Genomic DNA, 12,420 nt, shown 5'->3' with positions numbered 1-12,420 from the left:
GACGAGGTGAGGGGGATTGTAGATTTGACACAGTTTAGCTGCCACTCTCAGAGCCTTCCTAAGTGGAATGTGCTGATCCCACTCTGAAATCTCTTTATCGCATGACATCTACGCTCACAGCATCACAAGGAACTGTCAACACACACTCTGTGCACTAAACCACCCCTTGTTATAACATTTTTTCTACTTCTAGGCAAACTTTATTCTTTTGTAAAAAAAAAAAAAAAAAAAAAAAAGGAAAAAACCCACCAACATTAGATTAAGTAGTATCTATCAAGGCATGCAATTCAAATAAATAGATGGAATCCCATTCCTCATGAGTACCCATCAGCTCCTACTGATTTCAACACCTTTTAAAAACTAGAACATTTACCAAAACTGCTTTCCTTAATCAGCTTTAGGGACTGTTTTTGAAAGATATTTAAGTACCTATGGGTGTAAAACAGCAGAAATAAAATCTAAGGCAGTTAGGCAGGCTCAAAAATTCCATAGAGCTCCTGTCTGCAACTCTAGGCACATAAATATATTCTAAATTCTTGTTCTAAGGATCTAGTCTTCTTTAAATCAGTGGGCTAAAAAAACTGCTTAAATAAATTACTCATTTTACAGGCTACCAAAAAAAATTAGTAAATACTAGTGCGAAGGCACAACTTCATTCTTTCAATGTCTTTAAAGACAACATTCAAGATAATTCACTCTGCAATTATGCACTTATGCTTATGACATTTGGAAATAATTATGCATTGATAAATAGAACTGGCACACATTTCACCAAAGCCACTACTGCAGTACTCCTGATTTAGCTCTTAACATGATTTCGCTGAAGATGACCTGCACACCACGGGCTGAAACCAGAAAAAGGTGAACATGCAAACTAGCTGCTTTCATTCAGCTTTTTTTTTTTTAATCCAGTTTACTATATGGGACACAAGCAGAAGCATACAAAGGATAAGATGATTTGCAACCAGTTAATAAATGCAGGCAAATACCAGCTTTGATCTCAGCAATTTTATTGGAAAGCTCAGTTCACCAGAAAGTGTTCAAGATCGAAAGAAAGAGAGAAAGGCAAAAGGGACTGAAATGCAAAGGGAAAAGTGTATGCAACTTAGGCGTAAGCGAAGGGACAAATACAACCCTAGAATTAAGATCTTTTGAATGCAGGAATAATAAACTTCCAAGTAAATGTCACTTCACTATGACTGAGTTTCCCCAATTGGGTATTGTATATATATAATTTTATATATATAATTATTAGGCACACACTTTCCATGTTCTTTCCCCCCAAAAGCAGAGCTGACAATGGTGACAGCAGAGTGTGTAATTAGTTTTTATTGTTCCCCTGACAGCCATAGCTCTGCAAGGACCCCTTGCCTTTTCCATTGTAAATGTTATGGAAAAATACACTAATGACAGGCATTTAATTACGGGCACAGCGACCATGATGGGAGCTGTGCCAAAAGTGATTGGCAGCTTTGGATACCAGATATTCACAGCAATGGTTCTTTTTCTCCCATACCTTGTAACCCAGATTACCGAAGATATGAATTTTTTAAAATATCTTTTCTAAAGCTTTAATTATCTATAGATATTATTATTAATAACCACCACCTTAAAAATAATAGAAAAAATAAATAGACAATTTTTTTAATTATTATTCAAAAGTAGCATGAGCTGTTTTGAAAAAGGTCTATCCACTGACAATGCCATCAACATAAAAGAAATCCCCACTAACTCTGGCACACAGTTGACTTTTATAAAATTATACACAGCTACAAACAAAAAGAAACTATGTCCTCTTAACATATCTTTATTCAATATTTACAATAAACTGTCCCACATTCAACTGTAGTTGCTGAGGTGCTTTTTTGCCTGATTAATTAGCAATTGGGAGACACGCTTTTTGGCAGCTTTTGTATCCCTATTATTTCTTCTGGTTTGGCACAAAAACTCCCTTTTGGGAGCACCAGTATTTGTACTGTACCCCGCTTAGTGATGGATCACTAATTTTTAATAAACTAAGCCCCAAGAGAACTGCAAAAAGATGTATAAGTGTATTCAAGCAATAATTGTAAACAAACAAAACAAAACAAAAAATAGGTGGGGGGCACAGGAGGGAAGAGCTGTTGCAGTATATAAAATATTAGGTCTTTTCCAGACTACCCACGCAGAGCCTATCCAGGAGATCACACGTAGTCTGAAGACACAGGTCTGATCTGGCTTTTAATTACTCTGTCTTTATCTTTAAAAAGCTTTAAAAAAGCGACCAGCTAATGTGGATGCGCGTTTTCCTTGAAGAATGTTATATCTGAATGTCCCTTCACTGTTTCTCATCCCTCCCCCACCACCAGATGAATGAAATTACTCTGTGAAGCAGATCTCTATGAAGAATGACCACACAATTCTGGACCAAACGGTTCTAAGTCTATGTAGCAGTCACAAATCCCTGGCTAAGCCGAACAAAGCAACATTATTCCTAAGTGGTAAATTTGGGAATATAAAAGTGAAGCTGTCTGGGTCTAAAGTGGTAACTTGCAAATAGCTGCAGAATCAATGTTGGCTGTCCATCCCCCATCCAGCTGGCTCTCATATCAGTAACTTCAAAAATGCAGTTTGCCATTATGGTGGCTTAAGGCACTTTATGTGCCAGTGCAATGACCATGCTGTGTGTGCGTGTCAGAAGGTCAATACTTTCAAATTCCAGAGTCTCTCTTTATTTCCTTCTTTTCTGGAAACAATAGGAAAGAGAGCAGGATTGATAGCTCCTACTTTGTTAACTTCTACTCACCAAATGCCCTGCCTGTATGAATACATAACCGTTTTTTAAAAAATCGGTTTAGACACTAACTAAAGTTAAAAAACAAAACAAAACAAAACGGAACAACAACAACAAAAAAAAAACCAACCCCACGCCAATGCAGCTGGTTTTCCTGCTCATTAACAACATTAATTAGCAAATTTCTTTGCAACAACTTTTAACAATTCCAGGGGACCCAACGTCATTAAAGCTGCTAGCAGTCCTTAACTAACACTGATGAACCAGCATCACAGATTGATAACTGCGCTACAAAGATCGTCATCAAATCTACCAGTAAGCAAAGTAAAATTACTTCTCTGTCTCCTCACAAAAAATACATCTATATTTTATGTATGCAACACTACCAAAACAACAAAATATTAGACACTGAGAGATTTTATATTTTTTGTTTAGTTCTGATGAAAACTGTATTTAGTTCCAGTTTCAAAGGCACAGACTAAAACAAGATACTTCAAATCATTTACAAAATTAAAAGAAGTGTAAAATTAAAATAAAAAATCCTATGTACGGTACTAGTATTATAAATTTTCACTAAATTTATATATATTTCTGAGGAATTCCCTGTGTTGATTTGAATGTCTGTAGAGAGAGGGAAGTTCTTCTGAACTGTAATATGAATACGAAAAATACTACTTTGAAGTCCACAAAAGCAAAAAGGTTCATTGCTTCATTGCTACCCACTAGGGAAAGGCCATGGCACTCAATACTACTGATGAACAGCTCTCGCAATGTAAATACAGCAGCCACTGACCAGCATCCATCCACAAGCCAAAAAAAAAAAAAAATAAAAAATTTTGGGGAGTAAAATTTATATTAACTAATAAAGAATGTTCAGTGCTACACAGCAAACATTAATTACAGCACAAAATACATTCTGACAAAATAAGCATCCTTTCAAATGTCATGAGGCCAACTTTTACCTTGGAGCAGAAAGATATTTTAGCACAGAGTGATCAGAGTCAAAGCAAGCATATGTCCTGCTCCAGTTTTTGCCTCATCATCTGCACTCCAGGACCATTTCATTACTGTCATCAAAAATGGAAAATGGCACCTATCAAATAAGACGGTTCTTTAAGAGTTTGATGAAAACAAACAAAAAATATAAATTTATTCACTGATAAACATGAAGTAAATTTTTATATTAAGGGTATTATTGTTGAACAGTTCCTCATTAGATTAATATGCTGATTTAATGACAGAAAATTAACAAATGAAAATTAACTAATACTGTATTTACAGGTTTTGTCAGCCTAAGATCCTTTTTTTCCATGCCATATATCAACACCGATAGGCATATTCTTCCAGTAGATTATAGTGCAAGTGACAATAAGAATTGTAATTTTCACAGCTTTTCAAGTAAAAATTGCCGAACCTGATGAATTTGCTACAAATTGGTATTAGCTATTCAAGCAGATCTTGCTAATTAACAGGACTCTTTTGTATCTTCTCGTTAGCTGATTTTTCTTTTGACAGCATTTTTACTGATCATGCATTTAACAGAAAAATGGCCTAGCATACCAGTTAACAGAACATGGGCATCAAACAATTTCTCTACATTGTGCAGCAGTCAAAAATAAACAAGCTCATTTTTTCCATAAAACTAGGATCTAACAATGTATTTTCATCAACATGTCAACAGCAAAATATGAAGGATGCTTCCTCAGATAAAAAAAAATTTAAAAAATGGGTGTGTATTTTTTTCTTTTGTTGGAAATCTTGGTGTTCTACAGGAGAGAAGTATCTCAGTCCTTGCAGAACAGCAACCTTTTAAAATATATTTTCAAATACTTGACTTTAACACAAATTATTTAAAAAAATGTGTAGGAGTAGGAATTTGTGTTTTTGTAATGTAACAACCTATGCTCAGTTTCTTAAAAAAAAAGTATTTCAGACATTTATACATGTTTGCACACTTTAAAATAATACCCACCATTTAAAATGGGCTCAACTGTAATCTAACTTGTAGAGACTACAATGAATAGGGAGAATGCAAAAATGCAAGGAAGACTTCTAATGTGTGAAGGATTCCATTCTTCCATTCAGCTACGCTGAAGTACATTACAGTAGGGCTTACTCACAATAACGGCAATATCACCAGAAAGAAATTTCAATAACGTGTCTGTTTATTTTAAACCAAACGTTTCCATTTCATTATGTTGGTGTGCTGCTGACTGACTAAATTTTAAGCAGCAGTGCAACGAAAACTTAAACAAAACAGAGCCCTTTATTCTCAACAGTGAATCACACCATTCAGAAACACTGGAAGATTAGATTAATCATGGGACTAAAGACATTTTTTTAAAAGAATGCCCAGAACTGCATAGGATGGCAAAGAGTGATTAGTGGAAGAAAATCCCAGTTCCAAAATAACTTGACTTGCATTTAAAAATATACTGAAAAACAAACAGTGAGCCAAAGCAAAAGAGGTACATCTCACAGCCATGGACAAACTAATGTCTACTCATGGTCTCTCCGGGAATGGTTGCATCTTTGTTAGCATCTTCTCTAAGGTGACCCAAACGGCCAGCCTTCTTTACGCAGTTTTTAGAGTCTAATGTTTCAACACTACAGAACTCTGCCCAGCGACAGACTGGTTTGAGAAGAGGCAGTAACAAGGTACTCTAATAAGCCCACAGAGTTCACAAAACATATCGCTGCAATCATCCCTCGTTCACTTTACATTCGTGTGCCTGAGTGCTTGCTTATATACCTGCCCACCTACTGACCCAGGGACTACTAGTGTGCGAAGAAACAGCACAAACGGAAGACGGCCAAGAACTAAAATACAGATTCTTCAAATAATTTAATTATTATTTTTTCATTTTAAAACTAAAGATCTTAGCTGGAAAGTGAGACCTGAGAATTTGTTCATAAGGCTATTAATTTTCTAATTTTCACCAATTAAAAAAATTCATTTTCGGAGGTTTTTTTCCCTCTCGCAACATTTATGATTTACTCTACACCACATCACCCTCTAATGACACACTTCAATGCATACATACATATGGATAAATATGCATATATATACATAAGTATACATATACATACATTGACATGCATACATATTCACATACGAATGCATATATATTACATATGCCTCTCCGTATGAATGCAAAGACCATGACTCCTGAAGGACTAATTGCATTCATTCATTTTCTCAGCCCAGCATGAAGCTGGTAGATTGCTGGGATCATAGCAACAGGGGAGAGAAAGGAAGGCTCATCTTTATCTGTCCCTCTCCAAAAGGATACAGGGCTAGCAGACAGAATGCAATGAAGTGTCCTCACTACGTGCATTTGGAAAAGATTTAATAAGAAGCTTTTCATGAAGACCATGTGCCACTTAACAAGGTGCCTTTCATACAAAGGTGGAAGCCAGTGAAACTATTGTTCTTCGTGCAGTTTTTCCACAGAATGATTCAAAGTGTTTCAAAACCTCAGTTTTAAAATAAACAACAATATTCTCTTCGAGACACAAGGTGTTAGTGAAATTACTAAAAGCACAGAAAGTAGGTGTAAAGAATTGAAGGCTCTAATACTGATCTTTTAACTTCAAGAAATCGGTAAGGGCTCTCAAAGCAAGCATGATCTCAAAATATGCCATTTCAAAATAGCTGTATATATGTATGTGTATACATACACATATATATGTGTGTGCATATATATATCACAAGCACCTAAGCTCTTAAGCTCTTATGCCTCCCTTGACATATAAAAATTACATGGAATACCAAAACCAAAGCAAATGCCTTGATTTTGCCCCTCTTCACCCTCAACTTCTCATTTGTTCTTAGCAACATGTAACTCCCTCCTTCCTTTTCCTACCGTTTCTGTGCAGATTCCTTGGCCTCTGTACCTGTGCAGAACTATTTCTAGATGAAAAACAAACAAGCTAAACCAAAGAAAGAAAACCAGCCACATGACCTCAGCATATACAATGAACATGCCATGGTGAAACCTGCAAACACATACAAATGGGTGGTAGGATAACTGGGAGACCCGTACTCCCAAGAAGTGCCAGGCAGGCAGGAGCAGCCACCATCAGAGCTCCTCAAAATTAAGTCTATGCATTTGGCTGGTTCTGGGAGGCACTTAAGTACAAATCCACTCTTCCACACAACTGCCACAGAACTTAAAGTGTTTCAGTGTGCACTTCAGGGAAGTCAGACGCTTTTCTGAATCACTGCCTAAATACTCCAGCCACAAATTCCACCTAAGTTCAGACATTCAGGTTGTGCGATTTTAGTCTATGCATAGAATTTTCAGAACGATCCACTCACTTTTCTGTTCACTGCTCCCAAGTATCTATCTCAAAAAAAAACCTCTAGCAAAATTGATCAAATTGTGGTATCAAGCTTAATTATGGGAACACACCAGCTGAAATTATTTTTGAGTCTCTAAATTTTCTAATTACCATCTAATTTCTCGATTTCATTATCCACACAAATACACAAACAGAAAATATGTCTGCATCCTATGTCTTTATCATAATTCTCTTGTGGATGTAACTTTATACACAATTTTCAAGTGTAAGATACAGCCAAATCCAATAATGGTCCTAACTAAAAAAAAAAAAAAAAAAAACAAATCAACCCAACAAAAAACCCAAAAACATTTGCCTTCATGAGACTACAAGGTTTGGTCTCTACATATGACCAGAAACTAGACTTGAAGAGCAACTATTTGTAAAAAAAAGCAAAAAACAAAAAAGGTCCAAAAAAAAAAAAAAAAAAAAAAAAAACAAATCCACCCAACAAAAAACCCAAAAACATTTGCCTTCATGAGACTACAAGGTTTGGTCTCTACATATGACCAGAAACTAGACTTGAAGAGCAACTATTTTTAACTACCTTGAAACTAGTAACAATTTATGAAGCTACATAACCTGCCACTGAAACAACTTATAGGGAAATACCTAAATATGAACCACAATCTTGAAGCACAAACCTGCAAGCAGAAAAATGCAGCAAAAATTACAAGAAGTACTCCAGCTTGAATTTTGACAAGATTAAAAGCAATAGCAAGCACTAAACAAGCAAACCGCTTCAAAATTTGGACCAGTTACACCACATTTTGTCTGAATTCTATTTACGAGGACACTAGTAATCAGGATTAAATAAATATGCTCCAATTCAAAACAAACTCCTCAAACTATTTTAAGCATTGGATTCAGAATAATATTGTTTGATGATAATAGTTCACTGTCCTATATAAGAACACATATGCAAACAGTGCTGAAAGACTAATGCACTTTTAAGGTGATAATTAGAATTTATGCACATTTAATTCTAAGCCTACCTAAATAATAAAAATATTAGAACACACTTTCAAGCTTACTTGAGGATTAATTTCCAAACTATGAAAAAAGGATTAGAAAAACCTACTTTATTATCCTTTGAAATTTTAATACTTAAACATATTCTCACCTGGAATTGGACTACAGCATTTATGATACCTTGTACATGTTGATAATTAAATACAAAACAAATGTAAGACACAGGAATACTAAAACATTTATAAGAAAAGACTCAGGCTCTGTACGAATGTACTACTTTGTTACTCATACATGCTAACAATAATGATCACAGAACATTTTTTTTAGTGGTAGTAGCAGAAGTTTGGCAACTAATCAAGAAATGTAATATGAATTTTGCTAATAGACTCTTAGCATTATTTACCAAATATTATTTGCACCAGGAGCATGTATCAATTGGGCCACTCATCAATTTACTAATGTGTCATTTAATAAGGATGAGATCTTTATGCATTTCAATAAATTGCTAGTCTCATACTAAAAACCTAAACATCATCATATCTGAGGGAAGTATAATCATTATTAAATCCTTCAAAGTTTTGATGAAACCTTAATTTAGAGTGCCTATAATCGCTATCAAAAAGATCAACATTTCATTTTTAAAGTGAATTAATTATTTCTACAGCAGTTTGTTAATTCTGAATAAATACAAGAAGTAAGCTAAAGCACAATGGTGGCATTTGTGTTTTAAGTATGACAGTATATTTTGTCTTCTAATTTCAAATGGTTATCCCCAAGCAAGCATCCCTACTTACTTCTAGGTATATAAAAACCAGATTGTTCATCTCATGAGTCTGTCTGTGGAAGCAGATACATCACAGTGAAGTTATTCCTACAACATTCTTAACTGCTCCAAAAATTTTGATAACCAAAGTGAATTTTGCCTTCAGGTTAGGTTCTGATGAAACAAATTCAAACCAGATATGTTTTCTTTTCTTTGGGTCTCTTACACCCACCATTCAGGTATTCGCCTGTTTTTCTGAAATTATCATGTAACTTGGAAATCACACACAAACTGGCACACTGCATGAAACAAGGGAGAAATATCCCTGCGCCCTGCTCTTTCTCACATTTTTAACTCATGGACAAACGTTACAAGTCCAAATAGCTACTTCCATTGTGAGAGTCAACGAGTATTTTAAGACAAGAAAAAAATTTTTGTTTTTAAAAGGGAAGGTTTAGAAACATGTTACATTTAACTCTTCCTCTAGTGTTTGGAAGAATAACTAAACTAAGTTTTCTTTGCAATCTGCTGATATTTAATGTTGGACTAGGAAGAGATTTCATTAAGAGTAATAAAATAAGATTAAATTTACTAGAATCCTTACAAATCCATTCAATATGTAATACCTACTGGCCAGGTAAGCACTGCATGTACCTTCCACTATCTTCACCTATGTGCAGTTATTGTGTAAGCTTATCACACACAAGAGAGCAGAAGTGAAAAATCCTGAATGTAAGGCTATTTTTGAAGTATTTTAGCTGTTATGCCAGCAACATGTGCATTTAGTCAAACCTATTTCTTTCAACAATCCTCACTCTGCCCAGTGGGATTTGCGAATATTACTTTCTTTGTTTTTCCAGCAGTTGCGTTCCGTTTTGCTTAACAACAACAGAAAAAAATCTGGTTTTGAGAGACAAGCAATTTTTTGGGGATATATGTTCTTTGGTGTGTGTGGTGTGAAATGTAACTTTTTGTCTTATTTATTCTGAAGTTGTTTTTTGGTTTTTTTTAAAGTAACACATGTAAAAAGAGGAAATGTAGAGATCGCCATTTAAAATTATAGATGCTCATCTTTCCTAAGCATGATTGTTACTTTGGATATATCCTCTGTCTCAAGCCTTTTGTGCCAACTATTTATTGCTGAGGCATTGTTATCAGGAACACAGTGTTAAACTGCTGGACAGACTAGCCAACTCTGAGCACTTGAAAATTCTGCCCATTAACTTCTGCATCACCTATTTTGAAGCCACTCCAGAATACCGAGTAGAGGAGTTTTCTGCAGGCAACACAGATCTATTAAAAAACATGACCTGTGACAAAAATCAATGTGCTAATCTCGAACCAAACAGCAGTATCAGAAGCATAAAAAGGAGATAACCTAAGATAAAATGTCCCCAAATTTACTTAGACTAGCTTGACAGGCTTAAAAAAAAAAAAAAAAAGAAAAGAAAAAGTCTGCTCACACGCACTTTAACTAGGCAAAAAATTTAATACCCAGGCGACTTTTTACCCAAACACATGGATACCATTTGGAGCAGGAGTGAAATTTTCTGATGCTAAATACGAGGGGAAAACTCCAGAAAAATTACACGAAACCTCCCTTTCCAGCAGAAGGCTCGCTGAACCACAGGCAAAGCCTGCTGTCAGAAACCCTCCGGCGGGAGCGGGGAGGCTGTGTCAGCACCCTCAGCCCCGACGGGGACACCGGCGATGCGCCGTCCTGTCCCCGGTGGTACCGGCATCTCCCTCGGCCCGGGACGCCGTACCTACCTCTCCTCCTCACGGTTACCCCCAGCCGGCCCGGGAGAGCCCCCCCGCTGTCCGGGCAGGGGGAAAGCCACCCCTCCGCCGCGGATGCCGCCCCCGACGGCGATCCCGCCCGGGGCTGCCGCGAAGCGGTACCGTCCGCCCCGCTCCGTCCCGTCGGGGAGGGAGACCCCCGCCTCCCCGCCCGAGGCCGGTCCCTCGCTACCGGCTCGGGGCCGGCTCCCCTCTACCTCAGGAGCCCGCCGGGCCACAAGCGGGGGGCCGCTACCTGCACCTCCTCATCCCACCCGAACTCCCGGAGCGGGCTCAGCCGCAGGCGGGGATCGCCCCCGTTGGCGAGGGGCGCCCACGCCGCAGCGGGGGCGCATCCGCCCGGCGCCCACGGACCGGAGCCCCGGCGAGCGGCTGAGCCCGGTGCAGCGCCGGGGAAGAAGGGGCAAGATAAAAGAAATACCACCACCTCCCGCCTCACCGTCGCTGCCTGTAGCCCTAACCCTCCGAAAAAAAAAGAAAAAAAAAAAAAGTTTTCCACCCCAGTTTCTGGCAGGCGCCGAGCGAGAGCCGCCAGCGCTGGGGTGCCGCTCCCTCCCCCCACCTCCCCGAGCCTCTCGGCGCCCGACCCCTCGCCCGCCGCTGCGCGCCCGCGGCCGCCCCGCGTACCTGGGGTTGGTGCTGTTCCAGTAGACGGCGTAGCGGTCGGCCACTGCCTTGGCGCCGGGCTCCTGTCCGCGCACGCACACCCACAGCGCCGCGGCCGCCACCAGCAGCATCTCCACGTGCGGCATCGCGCCCGGGATGCGCGGGGGAAAAATTAAGAAGGGGATGGAGGGAGGGGGGAGGGGGGGGATAAAAAAATAATTAAAAAAAAATTAAAAAAAAATTAAAAAAATGGGATGGGATGGCGGGCGAGCCGGGGCACGGGAGATGGTGGGGGATCAATAAATACAAAGCGAGGGTGGAAAGAGCGGGCGTGCTCCGCGGCCGCGCCGCAGCGAGCGGGGGGCGCCTGGCGCCGCAGCCGGGCAGCCGGCAGGGAGGCGCGATCCGCCTTCCCTCAGGGAGCCTCACCCCGGCAAGCGGAGGTGGGGGCCGAGGCGGACGGCGGCGGCGAGCGGCGGGCGGTGCTCATTCACCGGGAGTCCCGTGCGGAGGAGCCCACGCCACGGCATACACCGGCCCGCCGGCGCGGCGGGCGGGCGAGGGTGGCCGGTCCTCCGCCCTCCCGCTTCGAGCGGCCCCGGCGGCGCGGCCCCGCAGACCCGGGGGCGGCGGGGATGGAGGCGAGCGAGTGGGAGAAGGAGGGGAGAAGAGCGGGGAGGAGAGGAAGGAGATCTTCCCCCCTGCGAGCCCGCGGGGGGTCCTGGCAGTATATTAAAGGCCGCCGGCTAGGAGCGAGGCGAGAAGTATCGGCAGATCTCAAAGTACAAAGTTTGTGTCTTCCTTCCTGGCCCTCCGCCCCCAGCGAATGAAAAACAAACAAAAAAGAAATTAAAAAAAATAATATTATAACCATTAATGAACATTTTTTACTTTTTTCTTGTTGTTTTAAGATACATCAATTTTAAAATGTTTAGAAATATTATTTTTACACAGGACATACCATGTGATTTTTAATGTTACAATATAACTTTCATACTTGCCCAGCTTAGTCATCTGTTCCCAAGCCTGTTCTACAGTGTGAACAGCACAGAGAATGTCTTGAAGGAGACTTTGTGGAGTGGTTTTCTTGTCCTTCCTGTTCCTGGGCGGTGGATGCACCAAGGACTGAGCAACAGCAAAGGCAGGAAAAAAAAAAAAAAAA

General features: G+C 39.7%; 1 protein-coding gene across 2 annotated transcripts in view; it reads right to left on the bottom strand.

The window, feature by feature from the left end:
* The window catches only part of EFNA5 (ephrin-A5), a 217,405-nt gene that overhangs the window by 203,433 nt on the left and 1,552 nt on the right, over positions 1-12,420 (bottom strand). The window contains exon 3 of one of the 2 annotated variants that reach the window (XM_014951489.1): positions 11,280-11,389. In XM_014951489.1, coding sequence (XP_014806975.1) covers positions 11,280-11,389 — 110 coding nt within the window. Of the gene's footprint in view, positions 1-11,279; positions 12,112-12,420 lie in introns of those variants that run through there. The other variant, XM_014951488.1, reaches the window with a different exon arrangement.

This window comes from Calidris pugnax, unplaced genomic scaffold (assembly GCF_001431845.1).
Source record: "Calidris pugnax isolate Ruff unplaced genomic scaffold, ASM143184v1 scaffold148, whole genome shotgun sequence".
Lineage (NCBI taxonomy): Eukaryota > Metazoa > Chordata > Aves > Charadriiformes > Scolopacidae > Calidris > Calidris pugnax.
The sequence above is the reverse complement of the archived record's forward strand: the minus strand, read 5'-3'. Positions and strand labels throughout refer to the sequence as shown.